Source organism: Miniopterus natalensis, chromosome 22 (genome assembly GCF_054644295.1).
Source record: "Miniopterus natalensis isolate mMinNat1 chromosome 22, mMinNat1.hap1, whole genome shotgun sequence".
NCBI classification, from domain to species: domain Eukaryota; kingdom Metazoa; phylum Chordata; class Mammalia; order Chiroptera; family Miniopteridae; genus Miniopterus; species Miniopterus natalensis.
Genome location: NC_142102.1, coordinates 2,596,160 through 2,620,561, shown reverse-complemented (window position 1 = coordinate 2,620,561; position 24,402 = coordinate 2,596,160). Strand labels below are relative to the sequence as shown.

Genomic DNA, 24,402 nt, shown 5'->3' with positions numbered 1-24,402 from the left:
TTACCAGCGCCGCTCCCCAGATGTCATAATGCAACAGCCAGAGGCCACATGAGACCCCGTGCCCAGGGGTCAGGTGCTGGGTCTCCCACCTCTTTTTTCCTGGAGTAAATGAAAGTCCTCGAACAACCTTGGAGGGCCCTGTCCAGAGAAGACGGGCCTGGGTTCTGCTTATTTCCACAAAACTGAAGCCGATTCCTGGCCAACAAGCAGAAATGACTCAGGTGCCTTCGTGCAGGTGGCAGGGTGGAGCCCTGAGCCTCTTGCTCCCCCGAGTGCCCTCCGGGGGTCTTTACTGAAGGCTTGGCAGTCGTGGGCAGAGACAGGAATCTAGACACCCACCCCTCCTACCTCCTGGGGAAGTTCTGGGTCACCAGGCCCCCGCCTGCATTTGCACAAGTCAGTACCTAGGTCACTGCTTCTGGCGTCTCATCACTACTATCTGGTGTTCCGGGCCTGGGAGCTAAGGGCTACTTGCTCAGGGCCCGCAGGCATGACACACACGTCACAGGAGGACCCGCAGGGTCAGTGAGGGTGGCTGCTTCTTGCCTTGAGATCAGGTGGGGTTGGAGCGGAAGGAGCCTCCACCATGAGAACCGGCCTGGGGGCAGCTCAGGGCAGGTCGCAGAGGCTGTGAAACGCATCTTGAATGACAGCGTGTTTCCTTTCGAGAGCCTGGCTACTCAGTGGCTTTCTCTGTCTCTAAGGGTTTCCTGGCTACTTGTCCACAGGGGTAATGGCAGTGCTGTGAGAGCAGGGGGCCCACAGAAGGCCTGCCACCCGCATGATCGCCAGCCTCAAACTGGCACCTCCTTTGAACCTGAGGACGACCCTCCATCAGTCTAACCCAACCCTCTCTTTGCCTGTTCCCTGGGGGGCTGAGGTGGTGAAACGCCGTCATGGGGTCCTGGGCCCATCCCCCCACCTTCCTGGGGCCTGGCTTCGCCGCCCTGAGTCCAAGTCCCACTGTGCCACCACCAGTTGCGGGCCTTGCTTTGTTTCCCAGCTGGGAGGCGCGGGAGGAGCGCATCGCCCACCTCTAAGGGGGGCGGTCACTGTGAGAACCGCAAAGACTAAGCTGCCTCTCTGGCCAATAGGCTGCTCTTCCTCTGTGGGGGACCGCAAACTTTCTGTCCACACTTACACCCCACTTTCTGCTCAGGAGCCCTTCCTAGGAGGGACTTCAGCCAGTTTTGACCACCAAGCCCGTGAGCTGGTGCCAGCTCCCCAGGGCCCACCCCAGGCTGCCCATGGGGACATCCAGAGCTACAGGGACGGCCACGCGGCCTCTCCTAGAGAAAGTTCAGGGCCAACAGCAGGACATCCTCAAAGGCCTTTCTCTTTCGATGTCTGAGAGCCACCTGCCCAGGCCGCTTCTCTGCCCACCCTCAGTAATGGGCCCTGACTTGCGGGTGGGAGATTCCTCACACTGTGGGGCACACTCTGGGGTTCACTTCAGCGTCACTGTGAACTCTTCTGGCCACACATGTGAGTGACTGGCTGTGAACCAACAGGTCCAAAGGCTCCGATTTCTCCCTCCCCCTCTCCCTCCCCTGCTCGGGGTGCTTTCTCAGAAGGACTGAGAGCACCTGGAAGCACAGGGAGGGAAATTCAACCAGGAGAGGGGCCCCCAGCCCAGGAGGGACCGCCTGCCTCGTCATTTCTAAGCCCTGCGACATGCACTTACTTTCCAAAGCGTAAAACCCGGCAGGACAGAAGCTCACGCACGTGTTCATCTCCTGGTGGTGGTAGAACCCGCGGCGGCAGGACAGGCACTGGGTGGGGCTCCTGCCTGAGCAGGTCTCACACCCCCTGTGGCACCGGCGACAGCGTCTTGCTGCTGTGTCCCCAAAGTAGCCCAAGGGGCACAGGCTCACGCACTTCCTGGGGGGGAGAGAGGCAGAGAGAGGACCTTTCCAACCCGCCCAGCCCCACGCTCACGACCCACAGCACAGGCACCTCTGCCAAAGTCAGGCCACGGAGGCAGTGAGCCGCCGGGACAGCTTCCAGATTCTGTCAGGGACCCAAATTCCTTGTGTGTTGAGAACCCCAAATTACTAAAACGTATGCAAGTCCAAACTGGTGAACATCGGTGGGATTTCCTTTTTGGGCATCACATGGATTCTTAAGTAGGGTACCAGGTGTGGGGGTGAGAACACAGCTGAACACAGGCCTCCTTGCCCTGGCCGGTGTGGCTCAGTGGTTGAGTGTCAACCTACGCACAGGGAGGTCACAGTTCAATTCCCGGTCAGGGCCCATGCCCGGGTTTGGGGCTCAATCCCCAGGAGGGGCGAGCAGGAGGCAGCCGATCAATGTTGATGTTTCTCTCTCTGTCTCTCTCTAAGAAAACCCCACAACAATAAAAATATAAAACAAACAAAAAACAAGAAACCAGGGCCCCTCGATCGTGTGCTGCCCACATGCAGGCGACACCCCAGCCCTTACCTGCTGGTCTTGGCACTGCCCAGGCTGAAGTGGACGCAGTTCAGGCACTGGTCTGCGTTGGGGCCGTCACAGCCCTTGTCCCCACACTCCGGGTGGCACATACCTTAAAGAAACAAGCATTTCCATTCACCCATAGACACACTTGCTCAGCCCAATCCGGACCCCTGGGACCCTGTGTTGGGGTCCAGAGAAGCTTCCCAGGAGGGGGGCGGGAGTGAGGGTCTGGACGGCCAGGCCAAACCTGGGCGTCCACCCCCATGGCAATCTGGCCGCAGGGGAGCGGTGACCCTGGTCAGGGGGCCAGTGTCAGAGGGTCTGATGCTCTAGACAGGGACAGCCCGAGACAGGAGAACAGCAGTGGCGGGTGGGGACACAGATCTGTGACAAGAGGGACACTGTGAGAGCCTGGAAGAGCGGCTGGGATGGGGACAGATGAGGCGGGTAACAACTGTGCCCGTGAATTCCCTGCACCGTGGTGCCGGGACCAGCCAGCAGTTTTGATTTCTGAAGGAAAAAACAACGGAATATGGGGTGTCGGGGGCATTAGGGCAGCTGCTGACGGACAGTGGCGATCGCGCCGGAAATGACCAGGAAAGACGGGGGGATTTCCATGTGCCAGGACCACGGGGTGTGGCTGTCCCTGGTGGGCCTGGGGGGGGGTGGGGGCGGCTTCATATGCCCCCCTCCTTTTTGGCTTCCCTCCCTCTCGCCCTCAGCAGCGGGCCACCACTGTCTCTCCTCTGGGGCCCTATGTCCCCTCAGTTTAACTCTGGGGGCCTGTATCCTGTTGCAAAAGCGACAGGGCGAGATACGGGGAGCTTAAGGGACACCGGCAAGCCTCGCCCTCAGGCTGGGGTGCAGCGTGTCCGCACGTGGCCTCTTTCCCCGGCCCGATGAACGTGACCACAGCTGCCAAAGCCGCCCTGTGGGGGGACCGTCCTTCTGACTGCCTCCCTGTCCCCCCCTCTAGGAAGTGGCTCAGGAAAGCCCGTGCGCAGGGAGGAGCCCCGGGGGCCATTATGAGGCCTTCTGAGCCTTTAGAAAGAAAGAAAAAACAACCCCCTCTGTAAGGCTCTAGTTATTGCAGGGGGCGGGGGTGCGCTCAGAAGCACAGAGGACGTGATTTGCTGGCCACCAGCGTTTCCCGGGACGGGAGGGCAGGACAGAAGTCCCATTCTCGGTGCCCACAATGGGTCTTTGCTGAGCGCACAAAGCCCTCTTCATTCCCCCTTCGAGAGCCTCCTGACCTTCCCAGTGTTAGGCCGGTTTATTTTGCTTCCCTCCCCGAAGGTTTGATGTTGTTGAGATTTCCAAGGTTGGCATTGTGGGTCCCACTGTGAACCCCTTTCTGAGCGGGGCTTGTCCCTGGGGATGTGCCGGGCTGCACATCCTGGTCCGGAGTCGCCTGGTCCCTCAGCATCAGAAAGACGCCCTAACCCCACAGGGTCCCCCCCCCAGCCAGCCAGGCCACACGCGGGGAAGGCTGAGTGACCCGGGCTGCGCACCGGCCTGACCGTGAGATCCCCGGACAGCGGAAAGGCAGAGCCGCTAGCAGATTAAAATAAAATCAGTCATTTATGAGTAATCACTGAATCTCGCCGCGGTCTGTAAATCACAGGGGGAACCAGAGCAGATTGGCCCATCCATAATTCACCAGTCCATTTCAAAGGAAAGGAAGAAGGAATTTAAAATGGAATTGCCCATCATTTATGCCCGATACGCACTCGGGGAATTGCCAGTGTTACCTCCTTTCCCCCCCAGAAGCTATTAGAAAACTCACAGCCTCAACAGGCTTAGGGAGCACCCATCGTTCATCACGTAGCTGGAACACTTAGCCAAGGGTCATATGCCCAACCAGAAATGCTGGGTTTCGCACAGATCACTACGGGATGGTGCGGAGGGGAAGGAACAGCCTTCTGTGTGACGTGCTAATCGAGATGGGCAGTGTCCGAGGCCCTCTCCCTGCCGCTGGCTTCATGGAGTGAGCCACAGGCCCAGAGCCGAAGGCCCCCTGGCAACGAATGGAAGAAAAGTCTCTGGCCGGTGTGGCTCAGTGGATTGGGCGTCTGAAAGGCTGCCAGTTCGATTCCTGGTCAGGGCACATGCCGGGGTTTTGAGCTCGATCCCCAGTGTGGGGTGTGTGGGAGGCAGCCCACTGATGCTTTGCTCTCACACTGATGTCTCTCTCTCTCTCTCTCTCTCTCTAAAAATAAAAAATTGTTGGGGAGAGAAAAGTATCTGCAACGGCATCTTTTCCTCCTGGGAGATTCTGCAGCTGCCTCGTGTAGCATTAGCATCTACTGACACAGGATCTTGAGACCCAATCCTGGGTCTTTATCGCAGCCCCTGAGGCCGGTCAAGATCTCCACGCCAGGTCCCTTCCTGGCTGCACTCATTCGACCCAACCATCCCGGGCCCCCATTGGGGCCCTGGTCCTTCCCACAGTCTGTCACCAAGGACTGACAGTGGGTGGATCTGACGGGGCTGGGACATGAGATGGGAGCCTCATTAACCATGGGGCAGGGCCCAGTTCTGGTTGGGCACATACAACCTCGATTTCCCGGCCTGGGAAGATTGGAAATACTTACTAGTTTGAAGCATACTTACTGGTCTGTAAAATATTAGGAGAGCCGTAGGAGGAAGGAGCTGTGAGTGCAAATTAGCATCGTTATTACGACTTCGGGACACGAAGGCAGACAATCCTAACCCCACCTGAGCCAGGAACGGCCCGCGTTTAAAGGGCGAAAACCCAGAACGCGCCGAGGCCGGCGTGTCCTCTGGATCCGGGCTCATTACCTGTGTAGTCCTCTTCGTCCTCGGGACCCTCGGTGTGCGACAGCGACAGAGCGGTCTTGGGGGGCTCCAGCTCCGGGGTGGAGAGCTCCAGCATCCGGGAGCGGGACTGGTGGGAGCTGAAGGTGTTGTACGGGTGCTCGGCCGTCCCGTAAAAGATCAGGCTCCATTCCTTCAGCTTCCCTGCCAAGCACCAAACCCACGGAGTCAGGGAACCTCCCTGGGGAAGCTCCGGATGAACTCTGGCCCCCCGGCCTGGCCGATGGCATCTGTCACTCACAGAGGTGCCACGCCCCCAAACCCCATCCCAGGGCAGGGTTCTGGGGCCCCTACCTTCGCTTCCTAGTCACCCAAGGACCAGGGAGGCACCTACTGCCCAGGCCCTGTCTCTGCCCCAGGGCCTCCCTGCAGCCTCCCTCAAGGCCCCCACCCCCATCGGTGGCAGCGACAGCTTCTTTCTCTTGCCCAGCGGGCCGAGCCGGGGCGGGCCTGGCCCTGAGCTTTGCCCCAAGTGCCTCCAGATGTGCCAACTGGGCTACACCAAGGAGTCCTGCAGTTTCAGTCCTTAACCCTGGACCACAGCAAGACTGCTGGGGCCTGGGCTCCTTCCTTCACAGCTAGCGGGGCAGGTGGGGACATCTGGGGGGATGGCAGTGCCGCTGCAGCCCAGATGTGCGCAGAGGCCGGGGTAGGACGTCCCAAACCTCCCTAAGTCAGGCGTAGGACGGCCTAGACTTCTGGCTGGGCCAGCTTTGGAGGTTGGAGGTCCTTGCCTTTGAATAAAAACACTCCCGAGCTACCCATTTCCTGGGATCCAGCCTTCCGAAGGGTTATTTTAGACACTCTGGGGCCATTTCCCTAAAACATCCCTAACAGGCTCCGCAGTTGATGACAGCGACACAGAAGCAGCGCTCGAGGGTGCAGGTGCAGAAACCCGGTCCCTGCTTATGGATCTCCATCCACCCTCAATCCCTTAGGGTCCAGTGCAGCTCTATTTCCAAACCGCCGAGGAATCTGGGCATTTTAACTACTGAGTGACGAACTGTAATTAGGGCGGGAGCAGGATGACTACACGAAGGGACCAAGGGCCCCGTAAGCTGCAATTTGAGTCGAGATTTCTTTCAGACTTATACGATGTCGCCGAAAACCCGCACCAAACGCCTCCTCACTAAAATTAGATTCTTATTTTCGGATGCGCTTTTGGTAAGACAAACCAGAGGGGCCGCTCCGAGCTCAGGACCAGGGAGAGAGAGCAGGAAGAATCCCAAGAAACCAGAATTGTAGATCCTAAGAGTTCTCATCAGAAGGAAAAAAACAAACATTTTTTTTCTTTTTGTGTGTGTGTGTCTACCTGAGATCATGGATGTAACTCAACTTATTGTGGTGATCACTTCACAATATACACAAGTCAAATAATTACGCTGAACACCTCAAGTGGGTTCAGCGCCATCTGCCCATTTTATCTCAGTAAAACCGGGGAAAGATTTATTCTAAGACACCAGGAGGGGGCTGGAAGGCAGGAAGGGGTTCAGGAGTGGAAGAGACACTTGATTTTTATTTTAAAAGCCACAGCGTATATTACTTTTCACACACATAATTTTTTTAAAGAAAATATGTTTAATTTAAAAACGCTATGGGCCCTGGCCGGGTAGCTCAGCTGGTTACAGCATCGACCGGATACACCAACGTTGCAGGTTCGATCCCCGGTCAGGGCACATGCAAGAATCAACCAATGATCCATAAATACTTGGAGCAACGAATCTCTCTGCCTCTCTCTCTGTCCCTTCCTCTCTCTCTAAAATCAATCAAAAGTCAATAAAAGTTTTCAAAAAAGCTATGAATCCACATACCTGGGTTCCGGGTTCGATCCCTGATCAGTCCCCAGTCAGAGAGGAAGGGAGAGGGGGAGAGAGAGAGAAACATCGGTTGGCTGCCTCCAATCGATCTCTCTCTCCCCCTCTCCCTTCCTCTCTCTCTAAAATCAATGGAAACATGTCATCAGGTGAGGATTTTAAAAAAAGAAAAGAAAAAGCCATCTTCAAAAAGAGAGAGAGAGAGAGGCCCAGAAAATGAAGGAATCTGTCTCAGGCTAACACTCAGTGGATGTTTTCCCTGCTGAGGTCCAGTGACCCCGAGTTACCAAGTTTACCGAGTTGAACGCAGCGGTTTGGGTGGAAGGAATAAAAAAAGTTCCGTGTATGTATAAAAATATAAAAATATACACGAACACTTTGAAAGGGTGAGTTTTATAGTCTGTGAGCTGGATTTCAATAAAGCTGCTCTATGAAATACTTTACAAACACACACATACAGAAACGCCAACCTTCACTCAGTAAATTTAACACACGGCTAAAAATGCACGTTACGGCCACATTACGGGAAGCAAGGGGGGGAGGCGGAGGGAGGCTGGGACTGGCCTGGGAAGGCCAGGCGTGCACACGCGTGTGCCCCCGAGCATGTGTGTCACACGGAGTGTTTATTAGCTTGATAACAGCAGCACTGAGGACAAAAGCGGGAAGGGCAGCTTTTAAAAGGGAAAACACAGCTTTTACACACTTGGAAAGTGGCACCCTCTCCCGTGTGATCACAACGCAAATTAGGGAGATACATCAGCTCTCTCCCCTCTGCACCCGGGGAAAGAGTGACGCAGACCTGCGCCTCCAGAGACCGTAAAGCACCTCAACTGTTTTGAAAAGCAAATCGGTGATATGTATCCACAGCAGAAATATCTGTGGTTTCCACTTCTTATTTGTCCCAGGCGTCTGATTTCTGGTGAATGATCCTATAGAGATAATTTTAAATTTAGGAGAAAGCTTTCTCCACGATGCTGTCTATTTATAGTGGCAAAACCACAGGAGGCAATCTACATGTCCAACGAGAGAGGGATGTAAATGATGGCATTTTCCCTTGGTGATGTATTATAAAAAATATATAAAAAGCTGCTTATGCCCAGCCGGCGTCGCTCAGTGGCTGAGCACTGACTTAGGTTCCAAGAGATCCCGGTTCGATTCCCGGTCAGGGCACAGGCCTGGGGTGCGGGCTCCACGATCCCCAGCAGGGGGCGGGCAGGAGGCAGCCGGTCAATGACTCTCATCATTAATGTTTCTCTCTCTCTCCCTCTCTCTTCCTCTCTCTGAAATCAGTAAAGACAAATTAAAAAAAAAAACAAGTTAAAAAGTGCCGCTTACAATGGATATACCATGATATTAAAAGCTGCTGATATGCAAGTAACAGAAAGAAACAGAAAGTGATGCCTGCAGCATGGTTGGACGGAGCTCTGTAAAATGTCAGGAAAAAAGGCCACATGGAAATACAGACATATTGTTTATCATGACCCGTTTCTTTTTATTACTGATTTTGAGAGAGAGAGGAAGAGGGAGGGAGGGAGAAACAGCAGCGTGAGAGCAGAAACTGGCCGCCTCCTGCACGTGCCCCAACCGTGGATCAAACCCGCAACCTTTCAGTGCCCGGGGCCCACGCCCAACCAACTGAGCCACACTGGCCAGGGCTGACCAGGCCATGTTTCCGAAAGTAATAAAGTCGACCTGAGAAGGGGATTCAGGAGAGTCCTTCCTTTTACGTTAACCTGCTCTGTCCAGGCAGCTAGATGCTGGGGAGGCTGCGTGGAGAGAAAAGCTGCAGCTCCCCAGGGTCTGCTGGGTTTCACTGGGCCCGACTGTCCCCTGGGGCCACCGCAGCTCCCACATGTGTGGGAACAGGTGAGGCTCAAGGGCAGGGGTGGGGTCCGCCTGGGGAGCCACACAGCAAGTCCAATGTAATATCCATCGAGTAAAAAGTGATCAGAGCGATGTTTGAGAAGAAGTGAATTCCCTGAGCTTTCTTTGGAAAGCCTTCCATTCCAGGGTAGCAAGTTCGTGGGACACTGTTTAATAGTTTGAGGCAGCAATGCAGAGTTTGGTTTATAAACTTGGGACAGTGTCCCAGGAAGCTTAACATCAAGAAACCGTTATTTCCAGGCTGGTGTGGCTCAGCGGTTGAGCGCTGTCCCGTGCACCATGTGGTTGCTGGTTCAATTCCTGGTCCGGGCACATGCCCGGGTTGTGGGCTTGATCCCCAGTAGGGGGCGTGCAGGAGGCAGCCGACTGATGTTTCTCTCTCATTGATGTTTCTCTCTCTCTCTCTCTCCCTCTCCCTTCCTCTCTCTGAAATCAATAAAAACATTAAAAACAAAACAAAACAGGGTCCCAAGGTCTTAATCCTGTGTCCCAACTCCAATGTGTGTGGCAACCTGGTCTTCCCCTCACCTTCCCACCCACCTTCCCACAGACACTTCCCGGTCAAGTTGACTTGCACGCGGGTCAGGCTGGACCTTCGCCACTCATCTGCGCCCCTGGAGTTGACTCCATGAGCTTTGACAAATGCACTCGATTCTGCCTGGACCGCTGGGAACTCGCCCAGCCTCCACTCTCAGGTCTGTGGGGAGGATGGACTGAAGGATGGGGTCCCACAGAAGCGAGCGGGTGGACTCAGGTGTGCTGGGCTGAGCTCCAAAGAAAGCCAAGCTGTGTGGGAACTGAAACGACTCTGACCCGGGACACACCTGTGTGCACAAGGAAGCCGCTGAAAGCCAATGCATTTCAAAACCAAGATGCGGGTTAGCAATTTTTTTGTTTGTTTGTTTCTTTGGTTTGGAAGAGTGTTGCGTAAGAAAGAAAAAAAAAGACTAGAAATGTACCTCCTGAGGTTGAGACTTGAAAGCATTTCCCATTTCAGTCCACTGAGTAGATGGCAATCTAGCTGGCCCTGAGCGCAACTCTGGATATGCGGTTGCTTCCAAACTTTGGAGCTCTCCAGATCCACAGCCAGTTTAAACTTCCTCAAAGGCTCTGGGGCAGGTCTCTACCGCTGACCTCGGGCTGGGACTTGCCCAGAGGGCAATGGACCGGTTCCTGAAGCCCGCTACACTCGCAGTGGGCAGGTCAGAAGAGGGGGGAAGAGAAACTTGAGCTTCCGTGACAACCTACTATGTGCCAGAAATGTTCACGCCCGTCAAGTGCACATAACACGCCCACGAGGGAATAATTACTCACAAGGTCTCCCAGACAGGAACAGGTGGAGCCAGTGCTGGGAGCCAGGCCTTCCTACCTCTACATTCAGGCTCTTTTCACGAGATCACATGGTGACCCCAGGTGCAGAACACCAGGCACATTCTGGGGTTGTTTTGCAACCCCTGGAACCTCTGCCTGTTGGCTTGCTGACCTATTTACCTTGTGTTCCAATTTATATTTTCTTTTGATTGCTACAAAGATTAACTATATTTTGTTTATTGGTTCTTTATATATTTTTCTTCATGAATTGCCTTTTTAGGCTTTTTGACTATTTTTCTAGTGAGGGTGCTTTTCAGATTTCTTAGTGATTTGTGAGCACTCTTTACATATTAAGGCTACAACATAGAATAAAGCTCTGTCTGCGATCATCTAACTACGGGGACTGAGAAGTCAGGAATGCCTAAGAAGGCGTCTGCCTGTGTATTAAAATATTTTAATACCAAATGTTGTTTTTTAATTTTCCATCTTAGAAAATGACTCTTGAGCATATTCAGAATTCAGTGATAACTGTTTAATGAGTAGCAATATTGAGTCTGAAAAATAGTTTGATTTATTAAATAAGTGGTTAAAACCAATGGCAACTAGACCTTTACTCCTGTGAGTGGGTCCTGGAAAGAAAGAAATAAACTAATGAAATAAGGCATCACCCTCAGGTAAGGGGACCAAAGCTCCTCTCAGAGATGGGATAGCTCTGTTGGGATAAATAAGAGTTGGTTTTGGGGGGGGGGGGGAGAAAGAGCCATTGGAAGATCCTACATTGAATGCATCCCCCTTGAGCCCCAAAGCTAGTCCTCTACTGATAGGATTGCCACCACGCCCCAGTGAAAAGCCACTAGGACACACAACACGAAGCAGGATTTGCCCTCAGTTCCATCCCTAACTTGTCTCCCACAGGACAGTGATCCTGGGAGACGACACACCTTCCTTGGCCAGGAACCGGCGAGGTAGAGAGATGACTCATGGACTATTCAGCTTTTTAAACAAAGCTGTAAATCCAATGACGTACACCAAGCTCAGTGTGCCAGGGGTGAGCATTATTTGAGCTAGCACATCACTCAGCTGCCCTAATTACTTCATAAACCGCAGGTCTTATCTGAGATTTGAAAGCATTTTACTCAGCACACCATTGGAACTGAGCTGGCTCTTTTTTTTTTTTTTTTGGTAAATCTAACAGTAAGATATTTAGTAAGTAAAATAGAGAACATAAAACTCAATGGAATGGCCTAGAGCCATCGGAACTGAGTTGGCTTAAAAGAAACAAAACAATTAAGTTGTAAAGTCTGAGGGAGATAGAAATGGGCATCACAGACATGCAGCACCTCGTCAGGACGTTCTCGGAGAGAACGGCGCTCCCTCTCCCAATGCTGTCTTCCTCTTGGCTGTGTCACCCCCGGCACCGAGAGGCCACCCGGACCGGTGGGATTAACTGCTCCCTGAGCCCCAGTAACATCTGCAGGGCAGCTCCCAGGCCCTGTTTCTCCTGGTTCCGGAAAGCTGGAGTCACCTTGGTCACCCAGTGTCACAGTCCCAGGCTGAAGTCCCCAACAGATGACACCATCCTGACCTGAACAAGGTTGGGGCTCGACCTGCTTCGAAAGGCAGCCTGGCTGTTAAGATGGTTCTCACTCTTTGTCTCCTCCCTCGACTCTGAAAGAAGCAACGCAGACTCCACCTTGTGCTCGGGGAGGTAGCGCTCATGCCCGGCTGTGCTGAGCGTGCACTGGGACAGGGGAACCGTCCTCACCATGCACAGAGGGGCCTGTGGCATGTCCAGAGTAGTGGGCCACTTGCAGGCACTTGTTTCTGCAAAGCCCCCCTCAGGGGCAATAGTTCCCTGCAGGGCAAAGCTTGCACAAACAGTCATACCCCGGACACTGCCGCAGGGATGTGCAGGCTGTGAAAACATTGAAGCGTGAGTCCCGGTCCCCAAACTCCAGTAAGTCCCAGAAGGTCAGAGCCAGGAGCTACCAGGAGATGTTTATTCCGTTCCTGCCTCAACCAGCCAAAGACCCCAATGCTAACCATGCCGACAGATGGACACCGGCCTGTTCAGGACTTAATTCAGGGTGACCCCTAGACAGTATCCCTTGTATCACAATCCACAGATTGAGAGAGAAAAATTTCCAAATAGCTTTTCTGATACTGACCTAGTATCCAGAATAGGTAAAGAACTCTTACAATTCAATACGAAAAGACAAACGGCCCAATTGTAAAATGGGCAGAAGACCTGAACAGACATTTCTCCCAAGAAGATTTATGGCCAGTAAACAAACCCGTGGAAAGATGCTCAGCATCATCAGTTCCCAGGGAAATGCAGCCCAAAGCCACAGCGAAGTGCCACCTCACCCCCACTAGGGTGGCTCCAATAACAAACAAACGGAAATAAGACAAGTGTTGGCGAGGATCTCGTGAAACTAACATCCTCCTATTTTGCTGGGAGACATGGAAAACTGTCTAGCCACTGTGGGAAAACAGTCTGACAGCTTCCCAAAGGGTTAAACATGGAATTACCCTGTGGCTCAGCCATTCTGCATGGAGAGAATGGAAAACATGTCCACGGAACAGTGTGCACAGGGACAGTCAAAGCATCAGCATTCCTAACGGCCACCAAGTACAGCAATCCAGCTGCCATCAGCTGACGAAAGAGCATAGGAAGGTGGCCCAGGCCACAGCGGAACGGAGTCCAGTCAGAAGGAATGAAGCATAAATGCTACAGCGTGGATGAACCCTGGAAACATTATGCTAAGTCAGAAAAGCCAGACACGAAAGCCCACATGTGGTATGATTCCACTCCCAAAGAATGCCCCAGGGGAAGTGAATCCATAGAGACAGGCAGGGGATCGGGGGCCCCAGGGGCTGGGAGGGGCTGCCGAATGGGGGTGACTGCTTAATGGGCACAGGGAATCCTGTGATGAAAAAGTCCTGGAACTAGACGGTGGGGACGGCTGCAGAATCCTGTGAATGTACCGAAGCCATTTAATCACAGCCTGTAAAGTGATGAAAACGGTGACGTTTGCATCACGTGAATTTTACCTTCATAAAAAAAAATAAAAATAAAAAAATGACTGGAGACACTGTAGTTAAATCAAAGCCCTAGAGCTGAAAGGGTGGAGACACAAAAGCCATGAAGCCCCCAGCGCCTCTGACCTTGCTTCTCCGGGTTGCGGACCTGGGACGGCACGTCTTGGATATCCAGGGTCCACTCCCCCTCGGCCTTTTCTCCCCAGCAGTGCACGGTCATGAACTCCCAGTTTGAAAAGCCTTCGTTGGAGTGGTCCAGCAGCCTGCAATGGGAGACTGGCGGTCAGAACACGGGGGGACCCGTCCACGGAGGGCTCTGTCCCCAGGCCCCTCGAGGGCTGCAGGTGTGAGCACAGCCCTCTGCCGGCGAAGGTGCAGGCGAGACGCTGGCCACTGTCCCAGCCGTGTTCACGACACAACCCTAAGCAGTGGTCTCTCCACTGTCTCTCTGGGTCTCAAGACACCGAGAGGCAGGCCCGGGCCTCGCAGGCGCCCAGCAGGAGACAGGAACTCTGTCTGCAAGGTCACCTCCCTCCCGATTTTTGAGGAGCCAGCCCAGGTGCAGTGACCTGCTGGCCTCGCTGGGGGGCACTGTGACTCCTGGCCCTGTCCTTCCATCACCTGCGGGTCACTAACAAACGCCCTCAATGTGTCCTTCAGGAGGTGCTCGGTCCTTACCCACCCCAGGCGCATCCTCTGGAGCCCGCGAGACCAGGGCGGGAATGCTCGACAGCAGGGCCGCAGCCCCACGGGCCCCACCAGGAGGCCCGTCTAACAGGCTGGTTCTCGGAATGAGTGAGACTCTCGCTGGTCTCAGAGCCGCTCTTGCGTGCTGCTCTCCAGAAGAGACGGAACGCACAATGTACAGCTACTCCAAGTGCGGGAACAGGGCTGTCCCTGCCTCTCCAGGGCTTCACGTGTTTCCAGAGTTGCATTTGGGGGGATCACCTAACAGGCCTGGCTGTTTCCCAGGGGGGTGGGAGGCGCCCCTGGGCGCAGTGTGGGGAGGCCCGGGCGCTCCCTCCTCCCAGCCGGCCTCCCATGGTCCGTCCAGAAGCAAAGGTCCCTCCTGGATGGGCCTTCAGCCCCGGGCACAGTCCCATGTGTGGTTTGAGCAGAAGCAGGAAGCAGCTCCCGGGCACCCGCGGCCTCCCCGTCTTAGAAGAAACAAGTTCAGGTGCTTGTCTTACTATTGTGTCCCAGTCTAAGTTTCTAGCTCGACTTTGGAACAATTTTTAACATAGGGGCTCAACTGTTCATCAGAAACTCAGCCCTTGGCTGGTGTGCTCAGTGGTTAGAGCGTTGGCCGGCGCACCGAAGGGTCACGGGTTCAATTCCCAGTCAAGGGCACGTACCAGGGTCGCAGGTTCGATCCCTGGCCCCCGTCGGGGCACGTGGGGGAGGCAATTGATCCATGTGTCTCTCTCACGTCGATGTTTCTCTCTCTCTCTCTTTCTCTCCCCCTCTCCCTTCCACTCTCTCTGAAAATCAATGAAAAGAATATCCTTAGGTGAGGATTTAAAAAAAAAAAAAGACATTCAGATATAAATGTTTTCTATGATGTGAGATCAGATGCTCAGTTTGATTCTCAGTTGGGGGGCTCTCTGAACATCCAATGTATAAAAATGCTTATCCGGGGAAACCTTCGTTGTGTGGAGGACAGTGAGGGCAGGGGGCACCCCTACTTTCTTCTAAGAAACTGCAAAGGTCGGGCTGGTTTTCACACGTGATGCCAAACAGATCCCAGGGCACTGGGAACAGAACAGTCTTTCAAGGCCTGACGTGCTTACGAATGTGAGCTGGCTCTTAGGAACACCCTGGCAAGCTGAAAGGGCTCCCGAATTAAGCAAGATGTGAAATCGAGTCAGGAAATAGATCCTTTCATCACACGATCTGCCTTGGGGGGGAAATGCAAATTCCCCGGACTCAGCTGGCTGCCAAGTGGCCTCCGGCGGGGTGAAAGCGCTGGATGGCACAGGAACAGTGTCACCTAGTACATGGGGGTGACCCAGCGCACCTGGGGACCCGCTCTCTAAGAATCCCCGGGCTCAGATGCTGGGCCTGAGCAGAGGATGGAAGTTAGAGGGAAGGAGAACAGATTCGGGGGTGTGGGGGCACTGGGAGGTTCTGGAAGGTCAGGTACACGATGTAAGCGGCACAGGGAGGGCAGCCGGCTGCCTGTGCCAGGGGCCATGCCCGGCATTTTCACCTATGTTATCCCGCTCTGGTAACCTTCCTGATTGTGACAGAGGAGTCAAAGGGCATTTGCAGAGATGAGGAATGAAGAGGGGAGGGGTGGCCGGCTCCCGGGTCCCCGGGGAAGGGGCGGGGTGTCATTGTGAGCATCCGGGCTCCGATGCCCATGTGGCTGCCTGCCCGGCCCCTGCCCCCTGCCTGCCACTGGCTGCCTGCCCGGCCCTGCTAGGCCAGCCCGGCCTTACCTCTTTGCCAACAGCTGGGACTTGGTTCCGGAGGGGGAAATCAGGTGGATCTGCAGGTCCCCTCGGCGCGGGTGGGAGATGGAGATGCGGGCCACCACGTGCTCCAGGTAGCCCACGTGCTGGTCTGAGTGGTCGGCGCAGGCGGTGGTGTGGGCGGTGGTCCGCAGGATCTGCACCACGGGGATGCTCCTGGGAGGGGAGGGGCGAGCTCAGTTCTCGGCCCCCAAAGCTCTAAGTTGCACGCGAGGGCAATGAGTTCCAAAGTTGGCCTCTGGGTGCCGGGGACCCCCAGGGAGACCTTCGGCCCCCTTACTTGACACTCTCAGATGTTCCTATTTGAGTCACATCGCCTGTGCACAAGGCATTTGTCATTCTGGAATTTGCTTAGAGAGGTTTAAAGAACGGCTTCTTGCCCTGGCCAGTGTGGCTCAGTTGGTTAAGTGTCATCTGCGCCCTGAGGGGTCATGAGTTCGATTCCTGATCTGGGCACATACCCAGGTTGCAGGTTTGATCCCCAGTTGAGGTGCGTGCAGGAGGCAACGGATAGATGTTTCTCTCTCTCTCTCCCTCTCCCTCTCCCTTCCTCTCTCTCTCAAATCACTAGAAACATATCCTCGGGTGATGTTTAAAAACAAAAGAGTGGCCTCTTGTGCAGACCCAGCTAACAGATCCCGTGATTGGCCCCTCGGTGGCCAGGAGGAGGCTCAGTGCCTTTGGCCAGCTCATTTCCTCACCTGCCTGGGGTTCACAGGCTGTAAAATCCCACCACTCTGTGTTAAAGACTTGCCTTGAAAGTCTAAGTCACGATGCTGAGTAATAATAACAGCAAAGATTCCCTGGGCTGACCTCAGGCCTGGCACCGGGCACTGGCCTGAGAATTGACCAGGATTAACCCATTTAATCCAGAGATGTCAAGGGTCATGCGCAAGGTCACGCAGCTACTGAGAAGCAGAGCTGGGACTGAAGGCCTCAGAGCCCATGCGTCCACCTCTGTGCCTCACTGTCCCTCACTTGTGTCCAAGATGCCGGGAAAGAGGAGCCGCCACGCTCCTGGAGCCAGAACTGGCCCCTTGTGCTAACTGCCTGGTTGATGCCATCGGGCCAGGACCAGGGTCCCAGGGGCTGACCAGAAGCTGGTTCGCTCCCGACTGTCCGCATCAAGACAGGGTCCCCTCCCTCTCCCGCCCTCCGATGGGAATGGACAGTCTCAGCACATGGGATGGGACCTGGGGCCAAGCCCCGGGCCTGCCCCCCATGCTGTGCCCGCATCTGGGCTGGGCCACCCTGCCTGCCCGGGCCCACCACGGATGCCCCGAGGACTTTGTTATCTGAAGAAAGGTCCTGGGGCCACCCAGTGGCCAGCACTCGGTCTGTTACGGGAGCGCTTTTCCCGTGATGCCCGACTTTCCTCGGGAGGGGAGGCTGGGAGCCGAGGTTCAGCGTCTCCAAGGAATTACATCGCTTGGCTCTGCCGGGCCTGAGTCATAAGAAACACTCAAAAACAGTTACACACAGTGATGCAATTCCCTCGGAGACCGTAAACATTTGAAAACATGATTTGTACGCATCATAAATTGATTTAGAGGCTGACCTCTTTCACTGCCTGCTCCCAGATTTTACTGTCTGCTTTACTGGTCAGCAGGCCCCGCTGTGGCAGATGCGGAGCAGGAGAGAAAGCTCTGGAGAGTTCTGGAGGGTTCCAGTCCCATGCACCGAAGGGTAGCGGGTGCAATTCCCGGTCAGAGCACATACCCAGGTTGTAGGCTCGATCCCCGGTCTATGGGAGGCAACTGATTAATGTTTCTCTCTCACATCAATGTTTCTCTCTCTTTCTCCCTTCCTCTCTCTCTAAAAATCAATAAAAAAATTTAAAAATAAAATAAAATAAAAATCAAAACAACCCTTTGCCACCCAGGCAGCACTCTACCATCTTAGAACTATTTCTGGCAGGAGAAAAAGACTCCATTCAGGAGCCACCCTGACGGGTGACGGGCAGGAGGGTCACGGCCAGCTCGGGAGACACAGCCCCTCGGGGTGGCCCAGCTCCTGGGAGCCCAGCACCCCCTCACCTGGACTGTGATCACCCACATCCCACACATTTCCCAACCAACCAAACAAAACAGAGCAAAAGGCCTTGTTCATCCCCGAGAACCCCCCACTTTCTTCCGAATTTGACAAGTCTATGGCTCCCTGGAGAGAATGCCTTAAAAATCCCAGACTGAGACTTGCCTGCTTGCTAGCCAGCCTGCCAGGCCTTAGAGTTAGCAGCAGGTTGGAATATTTCAAAAGCTTCTCCCATGGCTATTCACCCAACACAGCCTTTCTGAATTCCTCCCATGTGCCAGGCACCAGCGAGAAGCGCTTTTCTCAGCATTTTCTAGCAAAAGATCCTATTATAAGAGGTAGATGCATTTGACGAAAGGATCTAGACTTACTGATAAAGCAAAGGTCGCTTTTCATCACTCCATCTCCTCTTTTTCCAAACACACGTTTCCCAGGGGTAATAATAAAGTTACAGCTAGGAGAAAATGCACTCTGCTCTTTATCAGGAACTGAGACTAGAGAAGCCTTGGTCTCCTTCAAAAGGCTGAGTTCCTCTCCTAATGGGGCAGGGCTCTTGCTTTCTGATTCACTTTACAGCCGATTTTTAAAAAATAAAAATTGCAGTCAACAAGCGTCACTGATGTAGAGCAACTTCACACAAAGGGCAAAGCTGGGGGTCCTAACCATGAAAGAAAAAAAGGAGCCAGGGTCTCACTGCAGGCACCCTGCTCGAGGCCTGTAAAAAAAAATCCTGGCGCTGAAACCCTGGGGCAGGACCCAGTGACCCAGTAACCCCTCTCCTGCAACAGGGAAGGGACAGAGGCTATCACCCCGGCCCCTGGCTGATGGAGTCAGACTGGGTGCTCTCAGGGCAGGTAGGGCTGGGCGGGGGCAATGGCTCCAGCCCTTGGTGGGTGACGACAGAGAGGACACTCATTGTTATTACACCCCACTGGGCAGGACAGATCCCCGGTCAGGTCAGCTCGATGAATACTATGGGTAAGAATTTCCAATAAAAGCCTGAGGATTCGGGCTGAAGGACTGACTCCCTGTAACAGAGAATTTGCTACTAAAGGGGGAACCACCATTGACGGCAAACGGCCTCCACGCAGTCATGGTTAAGACATGATTCTTGCCCTGGCTGGTGTGGCTCAGTGGTTAGAGCGTCGGCCTGGGCACGGAAGAGTCTCAGATCGGATTCTGGTCAAGGACACGTACCTGGGTTGCAGGTTCGATCCCTGGCCCTGGTTTTGGTTGGGGTGCGTGCGGGAGGCAACCAATCGATGTGTCTCTCACATCAATGTTTCTCTCTCTCCCTCCCTCCCTCCTCCCTTCCACTCTCTCTAAAAATCAATGGAAAAAATATCCTCAGGTGAAGATTAAAAAAAAAAAGAAGAAACGATTCTTTCTCCAGCTTCACACTCCGTGAGAAAGTGCGTGTCCCCGCCGATGTGCACGGGAGCGCGGGCGTGGACACCTGCCCCGAAACACCTGACAGCAGAGTCAAGGTCAAGGGCAAATCCCGAAAAGCCATGCCGAGCCGGGGCCCAGCCTCACCTGGGCCTCTTGTCGGTGACGGCGACACACGTGTGCTGCGAGGGGACGGCTGTCCACTTCTTTGCCTCCAGGACGAGGGCTTCTGCATCCACCAAGCCAAAGCCATACAGATGGCTAACTGGAAAGACAGGGCCTTCAGACCCGGCGCCCCCGCCCCCGGCTCCCGCACACGGAGCGCACACCTGACCCACGGCTTCCACGGTTCTGGGACACGCCACCTGTGTCACTCAGGGCTGGAAGGACCCGGACCATCTCCTGAGAGCCCCAGGCGGCAGGACAAACCCTTCTGAGGACGGCTCCCAAGTCCCTCTGCGCTCCTCAATCTAAGTGTCACTCCTTCGGGCCAGGAGAGCTGGCCAGGGACTGTCCCATACTGGTAGAAGGCCTAGAACTTTCTTTTGGGGGAGATGAGGGCAGGTTTCTGTGCCTTAAAGGGACAGGTCAGCATCTGCACTCCCTGCATCTTACACCAGAGGGGGAAAAACCTGAGACCCCCGTGGCTGACCTCGTTTCCTCTCTTTGGCCATTGACCTCCCCTGCCGAACTCCAGGGCATCTGGGGACAGCGGCACAGGCCACGAGTGCCTGTGAACTGGCCCGGTCCAATGTTGAACTTGGCTGGTGCAAGAGAGTTTCAAAGTTTAATTTAAGAGGCACGGTGGGGAGGCAGATACAATCTATTTTCCTATTTAATTAGGCCCAAATCGAAATGTAGGTCAGCTCTTGTTACAGCACAGCCTGCCGCCGGCATTCCTGTAAAACAAAGGTGCGTGAGGCGTAACAATGGCCTCCTTATGCAAAGGAATGTCCCTTGGAGCTCCTGGTCACAAGGCTTGACCTATATTTTACAGGTAGTGGTATCAGGCTTGGTGTTGAAATAATTGGACTTGAGCTTCAGAAAAGGGGAGGGAAAAACAAGAAGAAAAAAAGCCCAACCCATCCTCCCTAACACACCGTGGCTGAATGCGAATCTGGTTCAAGTACCTCCGGGAAGAAGCCAGAGAAACAAAGCCGGTAACATAGACCTGTAACGACCTGCTCGGGAGGCTCCGTAAATCTGCATTAGGAGCCCTGACCATGGGTTGATTTCATGGTACGTGGGTCTGTACCAGGCTGTTCTGGGGGCAGAGGCCTCGCTGCTCTGTGACTTACTTTTATAGCGTGGGGGCTCGCCCGCAGAAGTTTCACAGTTAGAAAGTAACTTACACAGCTATCTCAATGTCCTCACTGTCCAGATGAGGAGACTGAGGGCCAGTTTCGAAATCATAGAGCTACTCAGGGCTAAAGATGCCAGATGCAAACAAGCATTTTTAAAATCATAATTATTATGGATTTGCTTTAATGTGCATTAGAAAAAGTATGACTACATATCAAGCCCATTAACTAGAGGTAGTAAAGCTTCTTTTCAAATGCGCTTCTTCGTGTTTAAAAAAAAAGAGGCAAGTCAATTGAAAGACACCTATTGAGTCAGTACTGGTACAGGTGGCCCCTGGATGTGGCAAAAGTTGTGACGTTTAGGGCGCCCTGAACTCCAGTGACCTTGGTTTGAGGTTCCAGGATACTTTTCTTAAACCGCTGGACATATACTTTCATTCCTGTGACACACAATTAGTGTTCTCTGCGATTCTTTTTGAGAGTTCATGTCACCCCTTATATGGATTCCGGGAGGTCCCCAGAGGGCCCACCAGGACGGGGTGACCAGCCACCGCCCCGCGGACCGGGAGCCCCGCACCTTTGTGACCAGCACCGTTGACTTTCCAGTCATTCGCCTTCAGGTGGGCCGGCCTGGACGTCTTCACCAGCAGGTGCTGCACGTCTCTCCAGGTCAACTGGTTGCTGCAATGACACAAGGGACATGTCGCTGTAGCCCGCACAGGTCAATAATGTTGGCTGCACAGGTGCACTCAGAGCTGGGGCGCCAGGAGCCAGCTCGAGTCTGGGCTTGTGGAAGCCCTGGCCTCCCCTGATTTCCCCAACATGTTCCTTCCACTGTGCCGGTCACTGGCTTCCCGGCTGCCACATCCCAACCAGGTCCATATGGCCACTTTCCAAACCTTTGCTGGGCACAGGCTGATTTGCTCTCCTCCCCTCCCCTTACCCACTGCTACTCCTGGGGGCCCATAGCCAACCTCACTGTTAGAGGAGGATTCTGACGGCCCGAGTGGCCCAAGGCCTTGCATTCTGATGAAGTGGACACGCACAGGCTTAGGAGTTCAGGTAGGGCACAGCTGTGCCCCTTGTTGCCTGTGTGACCTAGCAGGTTACTGCTCATGTCAGCAGGGCCATCTCAAGGATGGCTCGAGCCAGTCCTGGGAGTCCAGCCGGGGAGCCTGGGCTTCAGGGTTTCCGACAGAAGGGGTCCAGGGAGGGAGAATCTTAGAACCCAGCTCGGGATGAGCAAATCCATTTTATTTATGACTCGGGTAATATAGTTTGCCTGGAAAATAATGTTGAAAATGTTTTTCAATGAAGAAAAGATTGATGGCAAGTCCCAATGCTGCCCACGTGGTCAGTGGGCCCGCCATCGGGACGCCTGGGTTGCCCCAGTCTCCAAATGTCAGCTCAGGCCTGCGGGTCCCTGCTTAAACCTGCTCCTTCCTTGACCAGCCCTATACGTTTAAATGCTCTAAGTTGGTGTTTTCCATGAAGTTTGCTGGATTTGTTGCCCGCAGACTTCTGAGGATGCGCTAAGTGAGGAGGAGCACGACTGTCGGAGCTTCTTGGGTCCACGGGTCAAGTTTAACGGGACAATCTGGCACGAAACACGGTTTGTTTTCTATTTAGTTTCGGCGAACCAAATTCCTTGCATGTTTCCAATAAGGAATGGAAGAAAATAAAAAACAATGGATTGCTAAGTATGTGAAAGCAACTTTCCACACGCTTAACTAATTACTTAGAGTTTTATAACAGAGCCTTAGGCCACGGGAGCTAATGCTTTGGCCTAAAAATCAAAAATGTTCAGCCGTTCCTTTGTTAAGTTGGTGGTATTCGAGCTTTATGCTCTTTTGTCTCATGCAAATCAGCATGCAAAGAACAGACATAATAATGGATTTAAGCAACTCAAAACATGATTTTCAAATCATTTAAAATCTTATCTGCAACAAATGACTGCTTCCGGAGCGGTTTTGATGCATAAACTAAAATTTGCTCTGGACACAACGATTGCGTCGCCGAAAACTCTTTCTTACTGACCCATCTGCATACTGATAACTATGGATTTTTCTTTGCCTTAGGACAGGTAAAGCATCGACTCTGTATTGTCAGTTTATGAACTAAGTTTATAAAGGGCGATGGCAGCAGCTGGCAGTGTGATCTTGCTGGGTGATGCAGACTGGGACGGGGGGTTAGGGGTGGGCCCACCCTGCCGCCTATGGTCCTACAAAGGTCTTAAAAAAGAAAAGGGGAGTCCTGGCTGGGTGGATCGGTTGGTTGGAGTGTCATCCCGTACACCAAAAGGTGGCGGGTTCGATTCCTGGTCAGGGCACATACTTAGGTTGCAGGTCCAATCCCCGGTTGGGGCGTGTACAGGAGGCAATGGATCTATGTGTCTCTCTCACATCGACGTTTCTCTCTCTCTCTCTCTCTCTCTCTCTCCCTTCCTCTCTCTAAAATCAATTAAAAAAAGGAAAGTGGAAGGAACCACTTCATGCCCCTTAGGGATGGCCTTAAAAAAACAGACAGATCCTGACACCTGCTTCAGTACGGATGAGCCTGGAGGACACTGCTCCGTGAAAAAAGCCAGACATGGGGGGACAATGCTGTCTGGCTGCACCCACACGAGGCGCCTACAGGGGTCAGAGCCACAGAGACAGAACACACAATGATGGGTGTCAGGGCTGGTGCAGGGGCATGGGGAGTGTTACGGGTTAAATTTTGCCTCCCACCCCAATTAATATGTTGAAGCCCTAACCCCCAGGACCTCAGAATGTGACTGTGTTTGCAGATGGGACTTTAAGTGGGATCATTAGGATGAGCCCTGATCCAATACGACTGGTGTCCTTCTAGAGATTATGGACACACAGAGGGAGGCCCACGTGAGAGACGGGGAGGGGCAGCCATTTATCCCCCAAAGACAGAGGCCTCAGGAGACACCAGCCCTGCTGACACCTTGGTCTCGGCCTTCTGGCCTCCAGAGCTGTGGGAAATAGACTTCTGCCGTTTCAGCCCCCAATCCGGGCTATTTCGTTGGGGCAGCCGAGCTGACCGAGCCAGGAGCTGCCCAACGGGGGCAGGGCTTCAGTCTGGGCGGATGGAAAAGCTCTGGAGCTGGACGGTGGTGGCGGTGACTCAACGGCAGGAATGTACTTAATGAAGTAACTAACTTACACTTAAAAATGATTAAAACGATGAATTTTATGCTATGTGTATTTTAGTGCAATAAAAACTTAAAAAAGAAAAGAAACAGAAGGGAAAGCAAGTGGGAACTTACTTTGCTTCCAAAGCCAAGGCGATGATCCCCGCCACCATAGGGGCCGACACCGAGGTCCCCGTGTGGCCATCAGTACAGCGCTGACGTAGATCCGTGGTCACCTGGGGGAGGGCGGCAAGAGGTGAGGTCAGCTCTCGGGAGAGCTCAGGGGACGCTCAAGGCCCTGGTCCTGTGCATGTGCGATCCTGGGTCCCGGGGACGGAGAAGGCACCGCCTGACACATCTCGGCAACCAAGGTTCCCACGTGTCTGGTCTCCCTGCTAATCTGCTTCACTTTCACGTGTAAAAAATGGAACCACTGTGGGATCACAGGTGAGGACAGGGGCCGAGGCCGAGGGAAGGCGGCGTGCGTGCTGAGACGCGAAAGGAAGACAATGAAGCAAAGAGGAGCCCTCCCTGCAGAGCTCCCACCTGCCGGGGTCCCCAGTAACACCCCCCAGTCACCGCCCGACATCAGAGCAGCTGGAGACACTGGGAGGTGACCGGGTGGCCCAGAGAGCACTTATGTCTTTAGGAAGAAGGTCATAGATCACTAGGCCTTGGGATGTCCTCATGGGGTAGCTGACAATGTCCCAAAGCGCTGAGTTCCAGCTACAGCAGCAGATACC

The 24,402-nt window shown here is 53.8% G+C and overlaps 1 protein-coding gene across 3 annotated transcripts in view; it reads right to left on the bottom strand.

The window, feature by feature from the left end:
• PCSK6 (proprotein convertase subtilisin/kexin type 6) overlaps positions 1-24,402 on the bottom strand; it is a 102,685-nt gene that overhangs the window by 6,209 nt on the left and 72,074 nt on the right. The window contains exons 9-17 of one of the 3 annotated variants that reach the window (XR_015716360.1): positions 23,795-23,895; positions 21,098-21,201; positions 19,367-19,484; positions 15,767-15,955; positions 13,452-13,588; positions 5,239-5,418; positions 5,050-5,088; positions 2,443-2,545; positions 1,726-1,881 (exon numbers count right to left, since the gene is read on the bottom strand). Coding sequence is in view for 2 of the 3 variants with exons in the window: in XM_087829109.1 (XP_087685235.1) it covers positions 1,685-1,881; positions 2,443-2,545; positions 5,050-5,088; positions 5,239-5,418; positions 13,452-13,588; positions 15,767-15,955; positions 19,367-19,484; positions 21,098-21,201; positions 23,795-23,895 (1,168 nt within the window). In the remaining variant the exon portion in view is untranslated. Of the gene's footprint in view, positions 1-1,684; positions 1,882-2,442; positions 2,546-5,049; positions 5,089-5,238; positions 5,419-13,451; positions 13,589-15,766; positions 15,956-19,366; positions 19,485-21,097; positions 21,202-23,794; positions 23,896-24,402 lie in introns of all 3 variants that reach the window. The other 2 variants (XM_087829109.1, XM_087829110.1) reach the window with 2 other exon arrangements.